Raw genomic sequence first — 25,519 nt, 5'->3', positions numbered from 1 at the left:
ATTTCCAAACACGCAACCGCCTGGCTTTCCATGTCATTATCCTTCCAGCATTACCTCTCAGTATAGATTTCTGAAATGGCTCAGGAGGGCATTCAAGTTGTTCTGGGTGAGCGCGCTATTTATATTCTCAGTGGGCAGAAATGGTGGTGGGGGAAGGTATGGAGAACAAAGCCGTGCTGGTGAATGCCTTGTGAATGTGTACTGGGGTGGGGAACAATGCGGAGGAGCCTGGGCGGCATCTGTGACGCGCGCCTCGTCAAAAGATGCAAAGAACTGCTGGCTCTGCAGTTCTTTTGCCGGCATTTTTGTTTGGACGTTCTGCATTGGCACAGCTGTGCTGGATGTCATGATTGAGAGAGATTTTAATAGGATAAGAGAATGGCTGGGTTGGGGCCTTCGGGCGTACCTGGCTAGACTTGCTGACTGTGTACAACTGTGTACGCGGACATTTTCTGAGGCTAAAGGGTCCAATCCGTGCAGAGAAGCAGTCCCCCACCTCAACTGTCCCCGACGGAAGCTGAGAATAATCGACCTGTGTGGCAGTTTAAAGCAACAACCCAAGATCGAGGTTGCTTTGTGGGATCTGGTGAGCCAGGCCTACCTCAACAGGTCTTCCTGGCCTTTATGATTTTTTCCCCGTCCTGACCTCCTCTTTCTGTTTTGCTTTTGCCTGTCTCTTCTGTGGCGTGGCTGCCTCTCCCTGCTTATTCTTTTAAGCAGGACACTGCAAGGGGGCTGGGAACTGCCCCCAGGCCTTCCCCATTCGACAAGTGAGGGCAATTTAGCCATCTTCTGGGCATGGAGTAGGGGTCACTGGGGGTGTGTGGGGGGGAGGTAGTTGTGAAATTCCTGTATTGTGCAGGGGGTTGGACTAGATGACCCTGGGGGTACCTTCCAACGCTATGATTCTAAGTTCTCACCCTCCAGGCAGACCTAATAAGCTTGGTAGACTGAGTTTTGTTTGGGAGGGGGGTGCCGTCAAGTCACACCTTATGGTGACCCCTTAGGTTTTCAAGGTGGTTTGCCATTGCCTGCCTCCATAACCTTGGTATTTCTTGGGAGGTCAGGTTTGAGAGTCAGTAACTGGTCTAAAGATCACCCAGCAAGCTTCCATGGCGCAAGTGGGGATTCGAACCTGGGTTTCCCAGGTCCTAGTCTGATACTTTAACCACTACACCACGCTGGCCCAGCCCAAAACGGCTCTTGCTAAATGGTATCCTGTTATTAAGTCGATAATGAACGTTCCCTTCTTTCAGCTCTTTGCAGATACGCATATTTTTGGGTCTATTTAACAACTGTTTTCACACTTCCATATTTCTATCCTTAGATAACCTTCATTTGAATATATGCAGCCTGTTATATTTTTGGGTCGGTTTTCTTTTGTAATTTATTTATTTTTTCATACGTTATCTGCACTTTAAAAATAAATGTTCTCTAAAAAGACTTGAAGGTCAATTCTTGAGAGGCGGCTCCAGGTTTGGGCGGATCCTGCTCATGCCTGAGTCCTCAGCCTTCGGGAACTGATTTCGCATCTCACAAACATTTTCTCTTGCCCGGGATAGAGGTGCAAATTATCGGCACTTTGAGAACAGAATGTCATCCTGGGCAGGAGAGAGAAGACGGAGGAAACAAGTGACTAGCTTTTACTATTCATAATATTTTCCAGTCATCCTCTGCTGGGAGGCATCCAAGCACCTGTATGCTGTCAAAAGCCCCCTCCCCATCCTAAAAACAGCAGCACAATAAATCGAATAACTCTAAAACCTCTCATCAAAACAGCACCGGTCGTGATGGAAATAGCTGCCAGTGTGTTGCCACAATAAAAGCAGCTAATGGCAAAAGCAATCAAAACAGGACAGACTGCACGGCAGCTGATCAAACATGCATTGTGGTTTTAGTCAGGTAATAGCGTTTCAAAATACTTCCTCTTGCTGCCAAGGAGGCAGTCTGCTAAGGATTTCCAGAGTGCGGAGGCCAAAACCAAGAAGCCCCTGCTGCCTAGCCCTTACCAGTTTTACTTGGTCCTGCCATCTGAGGCACCTGGGAAAGGAACATGCAGAAGCAGCCGTTCCCTAAGGGTTGCTGCCCCGTGGCTGTTGAGGGCTGTAAAAGGCAGGTGCCTACCTAAAATTGGGCATGGTGGCAAGGAAGGGCCTATACAATTGGGCCAGACTGGGAACTGCCATGTTCCTGCACTGCCTTCAGAAGAAGAAGAGTTGGTTTTTATATGCCGACTTTCTCTACCACTTAAGGAGGGATCAAACTGGCTTACAATCGCCTTCCCTTCCCCTCCCCACAACAGACACCCTGTGAAGTGGGTGAGGCTGAGAGAGTGTGACTAGCCCAAGGTCACCCAGCTGGCTTCATGTGTCGGAGTGGGGAAACAAATCCAGTTCACCAGATTAGCCTCCGCCGCTCATGTAGGAGGAGTGGGAAATCAAACCCGGTTCTCCAGGTCAGACTCCACCACTCCAAACCACCGCTCTTAACCACTACACCACGCTGGCTCTCTTCACCTGTCCGGAGTTACCCTGCAGAGTTTCTGCCACAGCAGCAGCAGCTGAGTGGTTTTCAAAGGTGGCCCTACGTGGGGTGTATTGATTGTGGAGCCCTTCTATTCCTCCTGGCTCCTAGAGGCTTTTCCTGATGGCCGAGCCCTGCCAGGCTTACTTCTGCTGAGTTTCTCCCGCCTTGACTTTCAGCATCTTCACGATCAGCCCCGGTTGGTGGTTCCTCTTTTTCCACGGGATGATGGTTTGCACGGTGTTCCAGATGTTTTCCCAAATTGCAACTCCTTCCCATTTCAATTTTATCATCATCAGCTCGCCAATATCGATATCCAGGGGGACAAGGAAGGTGTAGGTTTTATTTCCACTAATGCCTTCAACTCTGGGGCAAGAAGAGAGAGAAAGGAGTCAAAATGCCCGCTGCGATTACAACTCAGGCAAATATCTACCGCATGGTCCTGTTTCTTAGCTAGAGCAGCCACGTTTAAAAAAAAATGAATACGGATGAATTCACAAGAGCTCCTAAAAATGACCCCAGGCCCTCTCCTTTTCTACTGAACCCCAAATCTCCTGCCAAAGGCCTGCTGAAGCAGCCCCACTTGTTTCCTGCCATGGTTGAGGTATGTAGAAGGATTGGCACAAGAGGAAGCGAAGCAGCGAGGCTACAGATTCTGTGGGCCGCCCACCCTAAGAACATAAGAGCAGCCTGCTGGAGTTCAGACCAGTGAAGTCCCATCTAATCCAGCATCACCATGGCTAACTGGTTATTCTGGAGGGCCTGCATCACAGGGCAGAGGCAGAAGCCCCACTACTTACAGGGTCATAGAGAGGTTTTCAACGTCATCTTGGCTGCCGGTCAAAGAGATGGTGAACGTCGGATCGATTTGCTTCTCCTGGAATTCGCTGATGAAATGGATCTTGAACTGGTAGTGGTAAACTGTGACGGGAAACGGCAGGGGGGCCAAGAATTATCTATGGGGCAGCTCATGCTCTAGGGTGCTGTGTTCTCTCCCCGCACCTGATTTTGAACTCGGTAGGCTTTGCTCAAAATGGAAGGCCGCTGGTTTCCCCATAGAGCCATGTCATTGACTTAAGAGCAAGGTAGTTCTCCTGCACTGCTCCCGTTCATAGAATCCTAGAGTTAGAAGGGACCACCAGGGTCATGTAGTCCAACCCCCTGCACAATGCAGGAAATTCCAAGCTACCTTCCCCCCACACACACCCAGTGACCCATACATACTTCATGCCCAGAAGATGGCCAAGGTGCCCTCCGTCTCATGAGTTGCCCAAGGTCATAGAATCAGCATTCATTGCTACAGGGCTTGCATGGGAGAATTTTCTGGCAGGTCTAACTCCATGCCACTGGAATCTCTGCTTCTTTTCAGCGGTTGGAAAAGGCAGAGCTGCATAAGAGCATGGGGGGTGTTGTTGGTGGAGGGTTTTTTTTGCCCCCTGGCCTCTGAGTTTCTCACATGATGTTTGCAGCATTTGGGGGAAAGTCCTTGCAGATCACTTGATAGAGTCTGAAAGAATAGCCGCACTGTTTCCCCAGTGAAAGACAATTTTTGTTCTGTACGTTGACCTTTGGGTATGTGCACATTCTTGGAATTGTGGCACCAGCCCCAGCAAGCTGGGCTTGAAATGAAAATCCAGTGAGGAAAGATCAAAGATTGGACATCTTGGGAGGGTCTCTCATTCCGTGAACTGTAACTGGGGAAGTGCCGGGTTCAAATTATGCTGCCATCACAAATGCCTTCACAGTAGCTGCATAAGAGGGAGGGGTTGTGGCTCTGTGGCAGAGCCTCCTTGGCATGCAGAAAGTCCCAGGTTCAACCCCCAGCATCTCCAGTTAAAGGGACCAGGCGAGTAGGTAATGTGGAAGACCCCTGCCTGAGACCCTGGAGAGCTGCTGTCGGTCTGAGTAGACAATACTGACTTTGATGGACCAAGGGTCTGAATCAGTATAAGGCAGCTTCATGTGTTCACGTGTTCAAGATCCAGGCAGAGTTTCTCTTCTGTTCACCGGTACTGAGCTTGGGCATGGCTGGGGGGGGGGGCCTCTTAGTCTGTGGCTCTGAAAGGGATCCAGAACCTACCCCAGATTTGGCATATTCTTGATTGGCTGGTTGGTTCCATTTGTTTCACTTGAATTGGTTCCCCATTGGGGGAAAGAGGTGGGGTTAAATAAGGCTGAGGTCTTTCACATCACATACTTGCCTAGTCCCTTTAACTGGAGATGCCACCGGGGATTGAACCTGGGACCTTCTGCAGGCCAAGCAGATGCTCTACCACGGCTCAGGGGGTGTAAGCGAGACGGAGCCTATGTAGGATGTGTGATAATAATGCTGAGCACGCAGGATGCCCGACGAGACCCACCTCTGAAGGGCATGTGAGGCTGTGTCTTGAGGAAGAGCCGCCTGCTGCTGCCAGGCACCCTCTCCTTCCGGATGCTGTATCCCAGGGTGTTGCACTGGGTCTTCCGGCAGCTGAGGCACCGGCCCTTGTCGAAGGTCTGCATGTCTTTGCACCAATAGCCCATGCTCTGCTTATCACTGTGTCGCAGGGAGTCAATGAACAGGTGAGCCGACCTCTCGTGGGCACACTTCACCGTCTGCGTGAACCCTGGCAAAACAAAAGGGGGGGGGCGGCAGAACTTAGCAGGTCAGGCTTTGGGGATGGCTTCTCTCCAAGAGACTCCTGAGGACAGTTCTGCAAGGCTGGCTAATGTTGCCGGTACCCTGGAGTTTCCTGCCCCTTGGGGAATGGGTGCAAAGCAATCCTTGGCACCTTCGCTTCCCCTGCGATCAGTCATGCCTTCTGCCTTACCACTGATTCCATACTGTACGATGTGGTCGTAGACGTGCATGAAGTGGCAGCCAGGCTGAAACGTCCCCCCGTTGGGATAGAAGTCGAAATGAGCCACCGGCTGCTTGATCCCCACACTGAGGCCCATGTGCTGTTGGGTGAAGGTGTGGATGGCGTCCACGAAGTCTGCGTCGTCCGGCGACAAGCGGTCTGTCGGGGACATGCCTTCGAAGAGGGGGCCGGCCGGATCAAGGCCTGCAGAAATGCAAAGGGCAGGTTCGGAGGGACGGGCGGTCATGTCTACTCTGAGTTTCTGCTATGTTTCAGGAAATGGGTCTTTGCTGGCTCTGGATTTCCTTGTGGTGGAGATTCCACCGTCCATCCAGTCATTCTGTTCAAGCATCGCTGAGCCGGAGCCATCCTAGAGCAGCAGGCCCCATTTGAGGGCCCTCCTGGTGCTTCATGGTCATTTCCTGTCCTGCAGCATCATTATCCTGGTGTGAGAGATCCCCCTCTCTGAGTTTGCTTCTCCAAATCAGTTGCTCAGACGTTGATACAGAAACAATCGATTTATTGAAGCCTTCAGGAGATGAGACAGGCACAGGTAGAAAGTTGCAAGTGAGGGGCTATACGGGTTTACAGAATATATTGACTCCAGGGCACTGGGGCACTGGGGTTCACACTTATTGTTATGGGAAGTTACAAGCTTGGCATAATACAAAACATCAGACAGATCCCAGGAAGTCTGGGCGGCTATCACACTTCCAAGGCCGCATCGGCCTGAGGGAGTACTGGCAGGAAGAACAGCGGGGGGGGGAAGATACATGGGCCATCAGGCCTGGCGCCTGAGACCAGAAGGTGTGAACTGCTTTTACGAGTTCACTGATAACACAGCAGGTGATGGAAAGCAGAGACACAAAGACAGAGACCCTCACATTCTGCTCCCCTTAAGGCCCCCCCCCGGGGTCCCCGAGAGGACGAGGCTTATCGGGATAAGCAAGGTGGAATTCCCGGACTAAGCGAGGAGCCGCCATGTGGGGTGCGGCCACCCATTCGTCATGAGCGGAGCCAAGGTTTTTCCAGCGAACAAAGTAAAACAGTTTCCCTTTCTTCCATTTGGAGTCTAAAACCTTGGATATTTCCAAATGGGTGTCCCCTCCTACTACGGTAGGAATCTCGTGTGCGGGAGGGGGGTGGAACTGGGGGGCTGCCACATAGGGTTTGAGGAGGCTTATATGAAAGACTGGATGGACTCCTTTCAGAGTTTTTGGGAGGTCCAGTTCCACAGTAACCTCGTTGATTACTCTGGTAATGGGGAAAGGTCCCACATAACGGTCGCTCAGTTTTTTGCAGGGGCGAAGAGAGCGGAGGTTTTTGGTGGACAGATAGACTTGCTCCCCCACCTTGAGTTCCCATCCCGGAGACCGGTGTTTGTCTGCTTGTTCCTTGTACTTGCTTTTTGCCCTTTCCAGATTTTTGAGCAACCATGGCCAGGTGGATTTAACCACCTGAATCCACTCCTGAAGGTCAGGGGTAGACTGGAGCTCTGGCGAGACGGGGGCAGAACCGAAAGGGCCGAAATCCGTCCCGTATATAACTTGGAAGGGACTAAAGCCGGTAGAGGAATGAGGCGCATTGTTATACGCATATTCGGCAAATGGCAGCAGGTCGACCCAGTCGTCCTGGTGGAAATTTACATAGCAACGCAAATAACATTCTACCACCGCATTTACTCGTTCTGTTTGACCATCCGTTTGGGGGTGATAGGCGGAAGAAAGGCCCTGCTCTTCCACTCCCATTAACTTTAGGAAGGCCCGCCAGAATTTGGCAACAAACTGGACCCCCCTGTCGGAGAGGACCTTCCTCGGGATCGAGTGTAGCCTGAGGACGTGTGTGATGAACAGTTTAGCTAAGCCCTGGGCTGAAGGAAGGCCTGCACATGGAACGAAGTGAACCTGTTTGGAAAAGAGGTCTGTGATAACCCAAAGAACCGTTTTTCCCCGACTCGGAGGTAGGTCGGTGATAAAATCCATGGCGATGACTTCCCAGGGACGGGAGGGGCTCTCAAGCGGTTTGAGAAGCCCTGGGGGTTTTCCCATCCGTTTCTTGGCTGTGGCGCAGGTGGGGCAGCTGCGCACATACAACTCTACATCAGATCTCATACCGGGCCACCAGAATTGTCTTCGAACCAGGTGAAGCGTTTTTATGAAACCAAAATGACCCGCTAGCCTGGCACCATGTACAAGTCCCAATACTTCCTTGCGAAGAGAGGAGGGGACGTACAGTTTCCCCCCTTGCACCCACCAAGTGTTGGTACGTTCCAGACCAGTGGGGAGGAGATGATGCTCCTCCTCCTGCAAGGAGGCGTCCCGGAGTCGCTGTTGGAAGGCTTCCGGGATGCCTTTGAGTGTAGGGGGGGTCTCCGGTGGTCGGGCTTGGGACCGGGTGGTGACGGCTAAGCTAGGAACTTCCCCTCGCTGCTCGGGAGTGAACAGGGAGTCGACTGGGCGATCGAAATCGTTGCGATACTGGGGAAGTCGTGACAAAGCGTCGGCTAGGGCATTTTCTTTGCCAGGGACATGTCTGAGAGTGAACCGGAACTTAGCGAAAAATTGGGCCCACCGAACCTGTTTGGCATTGAGTTTTCTAGCCCCCTTGAGGGCCTCAAGATTCTTGTGATCGGTACACACTTCGAATGGCAGTTCGGCCCCTTCCAAGAAGTGTCGCCATATGGTAAGGGCATGTTTGACCGCTGCTGCCTCCTTCTCCCAAATGGCCCAGTTGATTTCAGACTGGGAAAACTTCTTGGAGAAGTAGGCGCATGGTCTCAACCGTCCCCCCTCATCCCTCTGCAATAGGGCCCCGCCCATGGCTACATCCGAGGCATCCACTTGCACCACAAAAGGCTTGGTGCAATCTGGGTGAGCCAAAACGGGTTCGGATGAAAAAAGTAGCTTCAAACGTTCAAAAGCTAGCTGGCACTGGGGGGACCATTGCAAACGGGCTGAGGGAAGCGCGGCGCTAGCCCCCTTGTCCTTGGTACGCAACAGGGCAGTGAGGGGAAGCGCAACTTGGGCAAAGTTAGGAATGAAGTTCCGGTAAAAATTGGCAAACCCCAAAAACTGCTGAAGTTGGCGGCGGGTAGTGGGGGGTTCCCAGTCCCGCACTGCCTGGACCTTGGCGGGGTCCATTTCCAACCCTTGGTGGGAGATCACATACCCCAGAAATGTAATGGAGGGTTGGTGGAATTCACATTTGGACACCTTAGCATACAGTTTGTGCTCCCGCAGCCGCTGGAGCACCTCTCGCACTAGGCGCACATGGTCTTCCATGGTTTCAGAGTAAATAAGGATGTCATCGAGAAATACCACCACCCCCCGAAACAGTAAATCATGCAAAACCTCATTAATTAATTGCATAAAGACACTCGGAGCCCCCGAAAGTCCGAACGGCATGACTAGGTACTCAAACATCCCAAAACAACTGGAAAAGGCCGTTTTGGGTTCATCTCCTTCTTTGATGCGAATGCGGTGGTAGGCTTCTACCAAGTCCAGTTTGGTGAAGATTCGGCCCTCCTTTAATTGTGCTAGAAGGTCAGGAATAAGAGGGAGGGGGTAAGCATTAGACTGGGTGACTGCGTTCAGTCTGCGAAAGTCAATACACAGTCTTAAATCTCCCGTCTTTTTCTTTACAAAGAAAGCTGGGGCTGAATAAGGAGCCTTGGAGGGGCGTATGAAACCCCTCGCCAGATTGACATCCAGATAGTCTCGCAACACTGTCTTTTCACTAGGGCTCATGGGGTAAACCTTTCCCTTAGACAGTTTGCCTTCCCCTACAATCTCGATGGCACAGTCCGTTTCTCTGTGGGGAGGCAGTTCGTCGCACTCTCTAACATCAAAAACATCAGTAAATTGCGAGTACTCAGAGGGTAATTGAGGAGAGACTGGGGCGGGGGACCCTACCAGTGCGGCGGCTGGAGTCCTGAGTACCCGTTCCTTGTCATGCAACCCACAGGGGTTTTCGGGGAAGGAAAGCACCCGTTTAACCCAATCAATGGAGGGATTGTGCCCCCTTAACCAGTTCATCCCTAACACCACAGGGGTTACAATAGGGGCGATAGTGAAATACAACCGTTCCCAATGTTCCCCCACGGACATAATCACGGCTGCAGTTCTGTGGGTCACCGGGCCCCGTTTAAAGTCACTCCCGTCCATTTGGGAAAAACGGAGGGGTCCCGGAAGCCGCTTGCGCCGGACACCCAACTTCTTGGCAGTTTCCTCATTTATCATGGTGCGGGCACACCCCGAGTCGACCAACGCGGGGACCTCTAATGGGGGACCCCCTTTGGGTAGGGACAGATGGACACGCACAAATACATTGTCCTCTTGGGCGCTTACCATCGGTGGAGCTCCTTGCACAACGATAGGGACGGTCTGCTGCGGAGCCCCCTCTACAGCAGACCGACGGCGTTTTTTGCCGGCTGTTCCCACTCTTCCTCCTCGCTGGAAGAGGGGGACGGGGTAGTGGCCTCCGGGGAGCCGTCCGAATCAAAGACGGTATTTGTAATCCGGGACCCCGATGGGACCGTAGAGTCGGATGCCCCATCCTGGGGACGTGCGTGAAGAGCGGAGGGTGCGCCGGAGCGCCGGCTCAGTGGTCCACTTCTGCGGCGAGGCTGGCTGTCGGCGGCCGGTTTCGTCGGCTCGGCCTGGGTTTGGCGGGGAGGGGTCGGACGGCCTGAGCGAGAGGGGCATTGCGATGCAAAGTGACCCTTTCCCCCGCAGATCAGGCAGACGCCGGCCTCGAACCGCTTGCGGCGTTCCGCGGCCGAGAGGACCCCGCCACCCCCTTGCCGGAGTTCCCGGCCACGGTCACCCCGGGGCCTGGGGTCTCGCCCAATCCGTTGCTTGGACAAGTTCAGGAGTTGTTTGCGATTCTCGATGTCAGCAGCATGGCGAACCCAACCTTCCACATCCGGGGGGTTCCCTTGCATGAAGGCCCAATGTTGGAGGTCTGGGTTGAGGCCCTCCCTGAAACATTGTACCAAGGTAGCCTCACTCCAGTCCAGAATTCGGCTAGCCAGTGACTGGAACTCACTTGCATACTGCGCCACCGACTTAGTCCCTTGGCGCAGTTGCATCAGGGAGGCTTTAGCCCGCTCACCTAGAGTCGGGTCCTCAAAACGGTTTCGGAGTGCTACCATGAACTCGTCCAGGGTTCGCAGCACCGGCGAGCGGAGTTCATACTGCAACACCATCCAGGCAGCCGCCTCCCCTTGCAGTAAGGAAGCCACGTACTGCACCCGGGACTCCTCAGAAACGAAGGTTCGGCCTTGTTCCCGCATAAAAATGTCTACTTGGACCATAAAAAAGGTCAACTGGTCTCCCGACCCGTCATACGTGACTTTCAGGTCCCGACGGGCCGGGGGGGCAGGGGTTGCGGGCGGAACTACTGGCGCCCCGTCTGGGGGAGCACCGGCTGGAGGTTGCAATTTCAGCGCATCTAGGGTCGTGGCCATCTCACCCATTACGCGTTGCATGATCTCCATCTGCTCCTGCATAGCCCGGCGGTCTTCCTGCCACTGTTTTCGTTCTTCCTCCATGAGGGCCTCTTTGCGGGCCGGGTCCCCTTCGAGTCCCGTGCTGGGGAAGGCCAACCGGCGATCCTTCGCCGCAGTCCGCGAGAGCGACCAGCCCTTGGGAGAGTCCAGCCAATAAGTGAGCCCCCGGGGACGTCCGTCCCGATCTTGGTCGGGGGCGCGACCCTTCGGTTTCTTTGGCTTGGCTCCCTCCTCTTTAGGGTCCGGCTTCTCCGGCTCGTCCGGTTCCTTGGGGGCATCGGGGTTAGGGGTGGTGTCCTCGTCGGCTGACATTCTGTCCAAAGCGGTACAGCTGCAGTCCGAGAGGCAAAGACTTGCAACTTAATGTGAGAGATCCCCCTCTCTGAGTTTGCTTCTCCAAATCAGTTGCTCAGACGTTGATACAGAAACAATCGATTTATTGAAGCCTTCAGGAGATGAGACAGGCACAGGTAGAAAGTTGCAAGTGAGGGGCTATACGGGTTTACAGAATATATTGACTCCAGGGCACTGGGGCACTGGGGTTCACACTTATTGTTATGGGAAGTTACAAGCTTGGCATAATACAAAACATCAGACAGATCCCAGGAAGTCTGGGCGGCTATCACACTTCCAAGGCCGCATCGGCCTGAGGGAGTACTGGCAGGAAGAACAGCGGGGGGGGGAAGATACATGGGCCATCAGGCCTGGCGCCTGAGACCAGAAGGTGTGAACTGCTTTTACGAGTTCACTGATAACACAGCAGGTGATGGAAAGCAGAGACACAAAGACAGAGACCCTCACACCTGGGCCTTTGTACACAACGTGGTGTTTTAGGGAGAGAGTGTTTCTCTCCCTTGCCCCTCCACCCATCCTTTTATCTTCACCGTTCTATCTTTGTCTAGATTCCGGAAGGAATCACCGTGTTGTGATAGCCAATAATGTATTGTAGGACTAGATCTCTAGAAGGCAGCCTGCATTGCCCCAGAAGACAATACTCTGCAACCCAATGCCACTAAAAGGCCTTTTGCAAACTCTCCCCCTTGGGCTTCCAGAAGGTGCACCTGAGGAAGGAGACATTTAGTCTGCCCTTCCTCTGAAGATTTCAGGGTGGCTTCAAGGGGGTTTCCTGTCTGCCATTTTGCCCTCTGCTGTCGGGAAATTCTCTGAAGATTGGAATGGCTGTTATGGCAGAGGGAGCATTGACCCCGGGAGGTCTGGTTGAAAAGGTGCCCACTTATCTGCCCCTCCCTCTTGAAGACTGACGTATTGATTTCTACAGGGGACAGCAGTTGCAGAAGGATCAGGACCAACCCCAAATGAACTCACAGCCAGGATAAGAACCCCAGGATTTCTTCATGTCTCATGAAGAGGGGCTGTGGCTCAGTGGTAGAGCATCTGCTTGGCATGCAAATTCAGTCCCTGGCATCTCCAGTTAAAGGGACCGGGCAAGTAGGTGATGGGAAAGACCCCTGTCTGAGACCCTGTAGAGCCGCTGCTGGTCTGAGTAGACAATACTGACTTCGATGGACCAAGAGTCTGATTCAGTATAAGGCAGCTTCATGCGTTCATTTGGAATATATTGAAATTTCCTGTTCATACATACTTAAATATCCCAGTATGTTGACTCTATGAATCATGGCTCAGATATTCAGAATTATTCACAGTACAAGTAAACCTGGAAGCGTTGGCTCTGTGCAGTGCAGGGAGGAACCAGCCATCACGGGGCTGGGCAATAGTCCTGTTCTTCTCCCTTACCTGTGATTCTGCCAATCTTCTTTCCACCCCCAATAAAACTGCCAGCGAAGCCGGAGACGTGGGCTCCCAGGCTGTAGCCAATGAGATGAGCGTTGCCTCTGGAGAACTGGACAGTGTCCTAGAAGAGGGTTAGGAAGGAAGGGATATGCTGCTCAAAACAGTGACACAATTATTCTGCGATTCATCCTTGTGCCTGGTGGTGTGCAGAGTAGAAGGTCCCTGCCCCGAGGAGCATCACGGTAAAAAGTGGGATCCACAAGGGCGGAATGGGCTTGTTCCAGTTCCAGTTGCTGTAGGGAAGAGGGTTTTAAGGAGGGATCTGAAGGAAGGACAGAGGGGGCATCATGCTGGGGTTGTGAAAGTCCATTCTGGGCAAAGGGGGCAGCCAGGAAGGCCCTTTGGAGGGAGCAGGACGAGGGGCTGTGGCCCAGTGGTAGAGCATCTGCTTGGCATGCAGAAGGTCCCAGGTTCAATCCCCGCATCTCCAGTTCAAGGGACTAGGCACGTAGGTGCTGGGAAAGACCCCTGCCTGAGATCCTGGAGAGCCGCTGCCGGTCTGAGTAGACAACACTGGCTTTGATGGACCAAGGGGGGTCTGATTCAGTATAAGGCAGCTTCATGAGAGCTTTGCATGACGGCAGGGGCAAAGGACACCCTTGGTGCGTGTGTGAATATATATGTATGTATGTTCAGTTCTGCATACCTCCAGCCATTCTAGGAATCGAGCGATTTCCTGGCCAACGTCCCGTGTATTCTGCACCGCGATGGGGTAATGCTGACAGGCAAGGGTGAGCCAGTCGGCGATGATCACGTTGGTTTGCGGGTGCTGAGATTTTAGGGCTTCGGCCAGCATCCAAATCCAGCCTTCCAGCCTTCCATCCACCTGCAGGCTCAGGAAGAAAGCTCTTGACGAGAGCTCACCCAAAGATGAGCACAGAGCTGGCCGGCCAGACCAGAAACCCCTGACCCACCCCAAGCTCCCTGAGGGTAGTCATTGCCTTGGGCTGGCAAAGGAGAGCCTGGCCATACACGTTAGTTTCCCCCCTCCGATTGAAATAAAGGATGTTTTGACATAGGGGCTTGGATTTTGCTGGTGGTGGTGGTCAGCAGGGGACCAGATGAGCCTCTAACCTCCAGCAAAGGGGTCCAAAGCAAAGCACCCCCCCCCCTGCAGAAAAGGCCATCAAGCAGGTCCTTTTCTATGGTACCACAGAAAGAAGGGGCTCCCTAATGGAAGGCTGTGGTCAGGATATCCCAAAAAACAGTAGTGTGAGAATGAGGAGTAAAACGTTCTCTTTGGCTACTGCCGGCCACCAGCTTCTGGACTGGTGGCTGCTTCTGGAAGACTGTCCACAGGCAGCCCCACACAGAGCTTATTGTGGTTGTTTGTTTGGAAGAAGCAGCGCCGGCACTTGGATCTCCAGCGCCAGGTGTATTCCTTACCAGAACAGATGAGGAATTTAGAATCATAGAGTTGGAAGGTACCACCAGGGTCATCTAGTCCAACCTCCTGCACAATGCGGGAAGATGGCCAAGGTGTCCTCCCTCCCATGAACTGCCCAAGGTCACAGAATCAGCATTGCTGACAGATGGCCATCTATCCTCTGCTTAAAAACCTCCAGGGAAGGAGAGCCCACCACCTCCTGAGGAAGCCTGTTCCACTGAGGAACCGCTCTAACTGTTACAAAGTTATTCCTAATGTCTAGGCAGAAACTCTTGATTTAATTTCAACCCGTTGCTTCTGGTCCGACCTTGGGCAACAGAAAACAACTCGGCACCCTCCTCTATATGACAGCCCTTCAGGTACTTGAAGATGGTGATCATGTCCCCTCTTACCGACCAGCCGTGGACGATCATGACCAGTGGGAGAGAGGCGTTGAAGTTGCATCTCTCCAGGGTCGGCAGCTGCTTGAACTCGATCAGGCAACTCTCCTCTGCGGTGTTGGAGTAGAGCAGGAACCGGGTGTCTGAGCCGTGGCCGTCACCCTTCCTCCGCAGGTGTGGCAGCTGCGACCCCAAAGGCCCTGAAAAGACAGCGAGAGAGAGAGAGAGAGAGGCTTCAGGTACGGGTGCTGAAACGACTCGGTCACAAACACCCTCAACAGGTTAGCGCCCTCCCTGTTCTGGAGGGTGTGAGACCATGCAGTTATCCAAAGCAAGTTTTGCAACCCTCCACTGGTGGTTTTTATTTTCTGCTTTTGCTTTAAAAGGGGATTAAGAGATTAACAGATTTTATCCCCCGCTGTGTGCTGTTTTGGGGAGGGTCTGTGCTCAGTGACAGAATCTCTGCTTTGCGTACAGCAGGTCCCAGGTTCACATGAACACATGAAGCTGCCTTCTACTGAATCAGACCCCCCCCTTGGTCCATCAAAGTCAGTATTGTCTACTCAGACCAGCAGTGGCTCTCCAGGCCCTCAGGCAGGGGTGTTTCCCATCACCTCCTTGCCTGGGCCCTTTAAACTGGAGATGCCACTGGGGATTGAACCTGGGACCTTCTGCGTGCCAAGCAGAGGCTCTACCGCTGAGCCACAGCCCCTCTCCTACTGGCAACTCCAGTAAAAAGAATTGGGTAATAGGTGATGTGAGAGATCCCTGCCTGAGACCCGGGAGAACTGCTGCCAGTCAGAGTAGGCAATACTGACCGTGATGGACCCAGAGTCTTATTCAGTATGAGGCAGCTTTGTCTGTGTTCATGTCAAGAAGCTGTGATTTGTCCATGCGATTTCTCCTCCGGCAGGCTCTGAACGCCTCATGCAAACCAAGCAACAGCTGGAGGCATCTAAGGGGAACGCAGAGCAAGCAGCAGATCCTGGCCTGGGGGGGGGGGTTCACATGGGCTTCAGCCTTCTGAAGACCCCGGGGGGGGGCTCACATGGGGCTGCCAGCCCTTCTCTCACAGGCCTCCGGAGTAGGTGCTCACTTCCTGCTTTGCACCATCTAGGCTCACCAAGAAAAAGACTGCTGGGAGTTGGAATCGTTTGTTTTAAATGCGGGGCAGGCTGGGTGAGTGTGTACGTCTGTCACAAAACCAGCTCCAATCATCCATTGATGTTCTGACGCCTGCGTCCTCGTGTTTCGCCCAACTGACTCTCCTCTTTTCGGCACCCCTTTAATTTCTGACACATTAATGTGATTTGCACCCTGTTGCGCCTTTAGCAAGACTTCATCCACAGCCAAGCTTTGGAACGGGAGCTGCGTGAAGCCAGAAGGCAAGCTGTGAGCCGTAAACACTGGGAACAAATGTAGTACTTTCATCACTTAATTAAATAAAAATTCTGGCTTAGAAATGCATTTATTTTAGACCATGGCTGCTTCAGAGGGAAGAACCTGGGCCTAGCAACTTTTTGTGGGTTCAGGGCTTCCAGGGTACACGTAGTGAGCCTCCCATGCACACACAAACAAACTCTGCAAGAACTCCTTGTACGCTTTCCAAGCGCCTCACATATAACTGGACATAGGTGCAGGGCCCCCGAGCCTACTCCCCAACCAGGCAAGGAAGATCTGCTCACAACAGAGTTCTGTTCATGCCTCAGAGAATGCCTGAGGTTGCAGGGCCGAAGAAATCAAGGGACTTCTCTCTGTTTCTTTCAGTGCTCAGAAGGCCAAACGGGCTGCTTCATGAGGGACAGCTGAACGTCGGTCTAGTGAAATGCTTCATTGGCTGAAACAGCGATAGAGGACAAAGAAAGCTGGAAATAGGTGGGTTATCCCCCTGATTCACACCCGACCCTTCTTGCCGTGAGCAGGGAGGCCAGAGCAGCACCTTGGAGAGGGAACGGTAGCTCCCATTGGCTTCAGCCAATCCCAGCTCTGCACATTTTCTTGCATTCATACTTGGTATTTCTCTGCATGTGTGATATGTGGTCCAGCCCTTGAGCCTTTCCCGGAAGTCCTTGCTCCACCCCTGCCTCTTAGTCACTCAATTGGCAGCTCTTCAAATTTCCTTATGTGAAAAGTGAGGGTGCTGAAGTGTCTCAGAGACTGGGGGTATCCCCTCCCTGGGTTCTGAGAGGGCAGAGCCCCGAGGAGTCCGATGGACTCCTAAGATTATAAACGAAGGGGCTGCTGCAGCTCTTCTCTCGCTCAGTCTGGGACTCCTCTTGGGAAGATGATGCTGTACATAGGCATGGAAGTCTGTGAGCATGGTGAGGGTCTATGCTGGTCACCGAACACATGAACAGGTGAAGCTGCCTTCTACTGAATCAGACCCCCCTTTGTCCATCGAAGTCAGTATTGTCTACTCAAACTGGCAGCGGCTCTCCAGGGTCTCAGGCAGAGGTGTTTCACATCACACTTTCCGGTAAGGCTGCTTCTGTTTGCCAGGAGTCGCTTTCCCTGGCTGCACCGTTCGGCCTCCACCTGAATGGTGAGCTCACCCGCAAGGTAGTCCTGGGCAGTGCCAAGTGCCATTGGAAATGACGACTGGAAACCCACCAATCCAGCACAGTATCTGCATTGCAGAGTTGGACAAGGAAACTCTCCAGTAGGGGTGCGTGATTGAGATTTTGCAGGGAAGCGAGCTTTGTAGAAAAGGCTGGGATATGCCTGGTGTGGCAAATGGACTGAAGTGCTTCTGCCAGCCGCGATGCTGGTGTCGGGAAGAAGTTCAGGCTCAGCCCCTTCTGTGAGCCAGAGAGAATCCTAGAGTTGGAAGCGACCGCCAGGGTCATCTAGTCCAACCCCCTGCACAATGCAGGAAATTCACAACTACCTCCCCCACACACCCCCAGCGACCCCTACTTCCACAACAAACCCCCAAGGCCCCCGGCTCCCCCGTTTCCTCTGCCCTCCTCTGAGAAAACGGCCAGCAGTTCCCAAAGAGTTCCTCATTCCAGAGCATTCCTGGAGCAGAAGATTAAGGCCATCGCATCCAGTCTGAAGCAGGCCGTGCTCCCAGATGCCTCCACAAAAGGCGGGTGAATAAATAGGACCGTTTCCAGGAGAGACGCCAAATGAGATTTCCCCAGAGCCAGCCTTAAATGCAAAGCATTTTTCAGAAGCAATTGAAGGAATTGGCATAAGGGAACATTTGCAGAGCAACTGCTGCTGGAGCTGCTCTGGGGAAGAGCATGGCAACTAGCAGAGGCAAAATAACTTGAGGGTGGGGGGAGACAACTTCTGTTTGCAGCTGTCCCACATGCAAGAGTAGCAAAGCACCCTTTGGCCTCACCCAAATGGAGGAGAAACTTTAAAACAACCTGGAACTTTTGATGGTGCACGTGCATAATTTGTTGTTTGGACGTCTGTCCCTAAAAGAATTGGCCAGTGCATTTGAATGTTCTTGGGGGGGGGGATTCCTCTGCAGGGGAAGGAGGAGGTGCTTGCCACCCCTCGGTCCATCCAGGTCAGTCTTGGCTCTTCTGCCTGAGTAAGGCCTTGATCCCCTTGCCCTCTGGTAGCCCTAGCCTATAGCCCCAGTGCTGCCCCCCCTTTCAAAAGACAAAGAAATAGCCCCAGTGTAGACCCCAAAGACAAAGAAAATCACCAGCCACTAATGCCAAGATAGTCGTTCAAAACCTTCTAGACATTAGGAAGAATTTTCTGACAGAGGGGTTCCTCAGTGGAACGAGGCTTCCTTGGGAGGTGGTGGGCTCTCCTTCCCTGGAGGTTTTTAAGCAGAGGCTGGATGGCCACCTGTCAGTAATGCTGATCCTATGACCTTGAGCAGATGGTGAGAGGGAGGGGCACCTTGGCCATCTTCTGGGCCCAGAGGGCTTTGTTTTCAGTATCAACTCTTCCACAGCTGTGGACACCAGCGTCATAAACCTACACCTGGACACCTTTCGTTTACGGCGTCCGTAGCCTCATTTCCCCCTTTTTCATTTGGTGTCAATATTGCGAGCCACTCCGACAGCCTGTGTTTAATGTAATAAAGCAGAAGGGTTTTCATGAGGTCCCTGGAATGGGCCGGCGCACATGCATATTTCTTTGGACCATATGCTGCAGTGGCAGCCGCTGGTCTCTGCAGCTAGGAGGTTGCGGGGAAAAAATGTCTGCGTGCCCCTTTTCTTCAGCTGAGGCACCTGGACCGAGGGGACCATTTTGGGATAATGCCAGGCAGGGAGAGGCTCACTTGGGATCCTATTAGAAAGCCCAGGGTTGTGTCCAGCATGGCCGTCAACATCTGGGAAACCTCTGCTAGGCACAGCTGGCAGGACAGTGGGCTCCCATGCCCAAATCCTTGCCTGGGAAGGGCACTTTCCAAAAAGCCTGTTGACACCAGGATTTAGTTGACCGGAAACTGAACCATCGCATCCATCCATGGAAGAATCCTTTTCCTGGCTCGGACCGTTTTGCTTCGGATTTATATGACAGCCCCCATTGGACCAGTTCCAGTTCCCACCTCAGGCAGGAGGGCGGCTCCTACGTGGCTTTCCAAGGTCTGAGAGATCTCTGCCTCTTTTTTCCAGAGCACTGCAGAGCTGCAGGTGGCAGTGCTAATTAGAGCTAAGAATAACTCCCCTGACCTGCCTTGGCACTGGCAAGTGGGGAGGCAACGGCTGGCGCTGGGCAGGATGTCTGCCCTCTAGTCGCTTCGGAGCAGAGAAAGGAGTGCCGAGGCCAGGACTTCTCTGCCAGGTGCAGGATGCGGCCACTGAGAGGGTGCCAGCCGAAAGGTCCGAAACGGGGTTTGGCTGAAGATAGTCTTCAAAGGCAGCAAAGGAGGGAGAGAAGGAAGAACGAAGCTCTTTTGCCAGGAAAACTCTTCCTTTGTGCCAAAGTCTCTCCCCCACCCCCAGTCAGCTGGCATAAACATATGCCCAGAGAGCAAGGAAAGTGAGGTGGAATTTCAAATTTGAAATTAAATGAAAAGAGTTTCCGTCTGGACATTAGGAAGAATTTTCTAACAGTTAGCGCGCTTCCTCAGTGGAACAGGCTTCCTCGGGAGGTGGTGGGCTCTCCTTCCCTGGAGGTTTTGAAGCAGAGGCTAGATGGCCATCTGTCAGCAATGCTGATTCTGTGACCTTGGGCAGATCATGAGAGGGAGGGCATCTTGGCCATCTTCTGGGCATGAAGTGAGGGTCGCTGGGGGTGGCTGGGGGAGGTATTTATGAGTTTCCTACATTGTGCAGGGGGTTGGACTAGATGACTCTGGTGGTCCCTTCCAACTGTATGATTCTATGATTCAGCAACGGTCCTCTGAGGGCTACATGATGCGAGACAGTTGAGTGTTTTTAGGGCTGAAAACTACATTGGCAATTTCAGGCAGGCCACACTGAACGCCAGAGGAACGTAACCGGATACCCATTGTAGCAGTCCCAGTTCAAAAACCATCTTAACTTTTCACAGATGAAGGGGGATAATTTTTGTAGGACTGTTTTTCCAGGAACTTGTCATTGCAAATGGCTGTGGCTCACTTTCTCTAACTTAGGCTCCAACTTCGAGGCTTGCTGGGTGACCTCGGGCCAGTTACACACTCTCAGACTAACCACTACCTCACGGCTGTTGTAAGGATGAAATGGAGGAGAGAATGACGCAAGCCCTCTCGTGTCCCCATCGGAGAGAAAAGCAGAGTATAAATGAAGCAAGTACCAAATAAATGCTTCCCTGATGTGGAAAAAGCCAGCGCGTTCAAATGTTGGAATACCTTTGACCCCACAATTTTGTCACTCTCATATTGGACTTGGCTTGCCGACCTGGATGGCATGTTCTCGGCAGAGACAAACATTTGGGAGAACTAATTTTGTTCTTAAAGTACGTAGCAGCTTGAGAGGGCTAGTTTGGAGGTAGAAATGAGGGCCAAAGGCGGGGCTCAGAAAGAAAGACACAAAGTCGGAGGGTCTATTATTCTGTCTTGCTGAGACCTCTTCATGAGGGGGGGGGAACTAGGGGTCATAGTGGAGGACATTTGCTCTGCATGCACCAAGCCCCAGGTCTGATTCCTGCCAAAGCCAGTTAAAGGTTCTTGGTCAGAAGGGAAGGACCCTCACACAAAGTATTTAATAATAATAATAATATTCTAATAAAAGGGTTAGGGTTCAGTTAGTGTCTGACCTCTTCCTGGGCCGTATAAGAAGCCACCTTTGGAATGGCAGGCTAACAATCCCTTAGTTAAAGATTAATGGCTGTCCTCCCTCCAGTGGTCCCCAGAACTTTTCACTAGCCAAAGGTGAGGGCCAGTTCAGATAAATCAGCAGAAGCACAGCTTTTTTTCTGGACAAGCACGGCTTTGGGCTTCAAGTGTGTTTGGGAGGAGGGGGTGCTCGCAAAAAAAACCACCCTCTTTAAAATCAGCAAGCCACCGTTAAAAACAAGCTCAAATATCAGTAACTCAAAAAGCCACGCTCATGAGAAATGAGAGGGAGAGATTGGGGCCTAGGAAGGGCTGGGTTCAAGTCCCACCTCTCCCTGGGACTCGGTCTGTTGACTTGAGCAAGTCACATTCTCTCAGCCTAGGGTTGCCAACCTCCAGGTACTAGCTGGAGATCCCCTGCTATTACAATTGACCTCCAGCTGATAGAGATCAGTTCCCCTGGAGAAAATGGCCGCTTTGGACATTGGACTCTATGGCATTGAAGTTCCTCCCTTCCCCCAAACCCCGTCCTCAGGCTCCGCCCCAAAAACCTCCCACCAGTGGTGAAGAGGGACCTGGCAACCCTATCTCAACCTCAGTTCCTGATATGTGAAATGGGAAGACAGAAGTAGCAAATGCCACATGGGCTACTCAAGGCTCCAAAACCTGCTGGGGACGAAGAGGGCTGGACTAATGCTACCACATGGTGACACCTAGGGTTGCCAACCTCCAGGTACTAGCAGGATATCTCCTGCTATTACAACTGATCTCCAGCCAACAGAGATCAGTTCACCTGGAGAAAATGGCCGCTTTGGCAATTGGATTCTATGGCATTGAAGTCCCTCCCTGCCCCCAAACCCCGTCCTCCTCAGGCTCTGCCCCAAAAATCTCCAAATGCACACCCCAAGAGCCCATCAGGCAGATGCCACCTGTCCAGGTTGCCCTGGGCAAGGTGCTCCCCCAAGCCAGCAATGCCTCCCCATTGCTGCTTTTGGGAAACCTCTTGTCAGTGTGGCAGTTCTTAGAGTGGCCCTTCCAGGTTCAGCTCTTTCCAAAGTCATAGAATCACAGAGTTGGAAGGGAGTACCAGGGTCATCTAGTCCAACCCCCTGCACAATGCAGGAAATTTACAACTACCTCCCCCACACACACCCAGTGACCCCTACTCCATGCCCAGAAGATGGCCAAGATGGCCCTCCCTCTCATGAGCTGCCTAAGGTCATACGATCAGCTGGACATCTAGCCTCTGCTTAAAAACCTCCAGGGAAAGGAGAGCTCACCACCTCCAGATGAAGCCTGTTCCACTGAGGAACCGCTGTAACTGTTAGAAAATTCTTCCTAATGTCTAGACGGAAACTCTTTTAATTTCAACCCGTTGGTTCTGGTCCGACCTTCTGGAGCAACAGAAAACAACTCGGCACCCTCCTCTCTATGGCAGCCCTTCAAGTACTTGAAGTCAGATCTCTCCAGTGGACGGGGCCCTGCGCATTTGATATGCTTGTCTCCTGCCGCCAATCTTAATGGCAGCCAAAGTCTGGTGCCTGATGAACACCCACCCCCTCTTGCCAGGAAGGGCTGGAGCAGTAAAAATTGTGGGGGTAGGTTGCAAAGGGGTGAGGGGCAAAGGCCTGGGGAACATGTTCTTGCAGGAAGGTAACATTTCTTATTTGCCATTCGGCTGCCACTAAATCCCTCTATTCATAATTAAAGAGGGCGAATACTTCACAGATTCTAGTTAGTATTTCTTATTTGCAGGTCCCGGAATAATTGAATTGAGAGCCTCGAGACCAGGGGAGAAATTAAATCATGCCATCCATAATTAACCAGGGTGAATATTTCATATGTTTCTAGCTAGTATTTTTTATTTGCAGAGTTTGGAATAATTGAATGTGGAGTCTGCAGGCCAGGAAGGGAAAGAACTGAATGGCAAATCCAGCCAAGTTTAATTAATCCCGCTGCCCCTCTTACTTCTAAAATAGGAGGAGGAGGAGGAGGCAGTGGGCTGAGGGGCGAGCTATCAGCATCTGGGCAGAATCGTCTGCTGCAAAGATCTTCTGCAAACAAGCCCGTTTGTCATCTGCCGGCCACCTGAACTCCCAAGGCTGTCTGGTAAGAAGAGCTTCTGATTCCAGTGTCTGTTGATTTTAATGGTAGGGGGCTGCGCACCAGATTCAAGGGCTGTGTTCATCCTAAATCGGGCTGGGCTGGGCTTTTCTCGTACTCCAGCAGAACGTTTCTCCAGTTCTTGGAACCAGAATGTTCTTTGCAGGTGAACTGAGCCAAGAAATTGCCCCACCCGTTGAGGGTTTGTTTTGAGAGATAGAGAGGATGCGCTTCAGGGATGTGAGTTCCACAAGCTACAGAGGCTTCCTTGAAAATGCATAAATCATAGCACTGATCTGAGGTCAATCAATCAAACCTTTATTGGCATGCAGAATACCTGCAGAGAACATCATCATACAGTTTTACTCCACAGAGCTCGCCTGTTCCCGTTTACAGTGTCTTTCATGGATCCACATTGCGTACTGCAAAAACTAGGCTACATGGTCAATTGTGGCCACATCCTGAATAGGCATTAGAAAAGCTACCTTGCGCTCAACTGGGTGCTCATGCCCTACCAGCAAACAATGGGTTGATGAAGTTAAGGTGGATTCTCTGATAAAGGGGGCAGTGGTAGAGAAAGTCAGCATATAAAAACCAACTATTCCTCTTCCTCCTCTTCCTCCTCTTCCTCCTCTTCTTGTGGTGCCACTCGCTTTTCAGAGTTCAACACATGTTTTTGACAGATTCATTTGATTGGCTTCTTCTTCTTCCTCACATCCTGTGCCGTCAGCACCGTATTTCCTCTGGAGCCCTTGCCAAAGGGGTGGGACATTCGCCACCAGCCTTGGCACGCGTGGGTGGACGGGCCCTTCTGTCACTCCTGCCTCTCACTGCCAGGAAAACTTAATTACGCTGCTCGGAAATGGCGGCGAGCGCAGGCTACCTGCTGCCAAGCTCTTTCCTCCTCAGGCCCAGCTTAACCCCTGCCGAGGACAGAAATGCTGAGGCAGGGGAGGCTGCTCTGCTTGCAGAGGCTGAGATTGCTAGTCCCCAACTTCCGTGCGGGGACGGAGCTCCTGTTTCTGTCAGCAAAACGGGCCGTGTAACAGCCCGCTGGAAACTGGCAAGAAACTGCAAGAGCTCTTCTTCGGTTATCTCCTTTGGCTGGCCTGCCTCACAACTCTCTGTTTTATCAACTGGGTGGCTTTTCTTGGGTTAACCCTGTCTTTTTCAAAAGCAAACAAATGCCTGAGCATTAACATTAAGCCATGGCCAGCGCGTGCAGGCGGCCTCCTGAGCAAGGAAGGGGAGGAGCAGATGGGCTCAGAGCATCCCTGGCCAGCTGTTTTATGGGTGATGAGAGAAGGCGTGTGCCTCTTCCCCGGGCTCGTCCCTGGGGGGGATGACCGAAGCGCCACCCTGCATGAGGCGCCAGGCATGCCTCGCCCTGCTCCAGCAGCAACCAGCGCAGCTCAAGCCCCCCTGGCCACTGGTGGTGTCTGAAATTGTCACCAGTCACCATACTCTGTGGCAGTGAAGTCCACTAATTATTTCTGCACTGCGAGAAGAAATATTTCTTTTGGTCTGTCTGGAGTTTGTTGCCAGGCTGGGTGATGAATTCTGGTTTTGGTATTAAGGCACTCCCCCCTCCTGGAGCTCATCACATTAGAACCCCAATGCTTGTGAGGCTTGGAGTGGGCAGAAGAGCAGCTTTGAGAGGGGACTAGTTTGAGCAGGAAAGAACAAGGGACGGTGGGGGTGAACTTCGTTCCTCTCGGGCTGTTCTCTGCTCCCAAATCCCCTCTCAAGTTGAATTTCCCCTCGCAAACTCCTAAATGCATCTTTAGAGAGATAAACCTTCCCGTCAAACCCAGGGTACCTGCAGCCCTCCCTGTTCCATGGCTCTTTTCCACTTTGGTGAGAGCGTCCTTGGTTCATTAGGGGCCTTTTCGCCTCTGAGACTACACACAGCAGCCTTACCTTAGGCAAAGGGAACAAGGAAAGATAGCCCAGGGCTCTGCAGGCTCTGCTTCTAGAGCAGAGGCCTTTGGGAGCTGGAAGGTTTTCCTAACCGCTGGAGCAACCCCCCCTGCCCTGCTCTGGTTCACCCTTCTCCACCTTTCTGCCAGTGCCAACTCTGCTTTCAAGCAAGTGAGAAGCTAGCCCTTTCTGAGAAGGAGGAGGAGGAGGAGAAGAAGAAGTTGGTTTTTATATGCCGACTTTCTCTACCACTTAAGGGAGACTCAAACCGGCTTACAATCACCTTCCCCTCCCCACAACAGACACCCTGTGAGGTGGGTGGGGCTGAGAGAGCTGAGACTAGCCCAAGGTCACCCAGCTGGCTTCGTGCGTAGGAGCGGGGCAATGAATCCAGTTCACCAGATTAGCCTCCGCCGCTCACGTGGAGGAGTGGGGGATCGAACCCGGTTCTCCAGATCAGAGTCCACCGCTCCAAACCACTCCACCACGCTGGCTCTCAGACTCCCAGTCAGGACCCACTGCATGCTATGGTCAGCTTCAACCCCCCCCCTTTGAGGGCCGAGCAGACCGCAACAGCCCCATTTTAAAGCCTGCGGGAGTGCCCCCAAAGCACACTGCTGAGCTCCCGATGGCACAAGATCGGACTGCTCACCTTTCCTCCTCCTGCTTGTGGGGTCTTCCTGAGCAGCAGCGCAGGCAAGCAGCAGCAGGGCGAGAACCGGGGGGCTTCTCATGGTGGGCCTCCTCCATGCAGGACCGACGGCTTCTCTGCGAGTCCCAGAAGAGGGAAAAAAACCCGGGGCCCTTCGATCATCACCACCCAGAGGCCCATTAATGATTAACCTCCCAAAGGGA

The 25,519-nt window shown here is 52.6% G+C and overlaps 1 protein-coding gene across 1 annotated transcript; it reads right to left on the bottom strand.

Annotated features, from left to right (window-relative positions):
- Positions 1-1,456: 1,456 nt before the first annotated feature.
- LIPC (lipase C, hepatic type) lies at positions 1,457-25,398 on the bottom strand. Its single transcript, XM_056866023.1, has 9 exons — positions 25,317-25,398; positions 14,464-14,651; positions 13,331-13,510; positions 12,628-12,745; positions 5,334-5,567; positions 4,884-5,129; positions 3,324-3,444; positions 2,671-2,889; positions 1,457-1,601 (listed from the first exon to the last, which is right to left on the bottom strand). Exons 1-9 carry the CDS (start codon positions 25,396-25,398, stop codon positions 1,493-1,495), a joined length of 1,497 nt encoding a protein of 498 aa, XP_056722001.1. The 3' UTR covers positions 1,457-1,492.
- Between the last annotated feature and the right edge of the window lie 121 nt (positions 25,399-25,519).

Source organism: Euleptes europaea, chromosome 20, assembly GCF_029931775.1.
Source record: "Euleptes europaea isolate rEulEur1 chromosome 20, rEulEur1.hap1, whole genome shotgun sequence".
Classification (NCBI taxonomy): Eukaryota; Metazoa; Chordata; class Lepidosauria; order Squamata; family Sphaerodactylidae; genus Euleptes; species Euleptes europaea.
The sequence above is the reverse complement of the archived record's forward strand: the minus strand, read 5'-3'. Positions and strand labels throughout refer to the sequence as shown.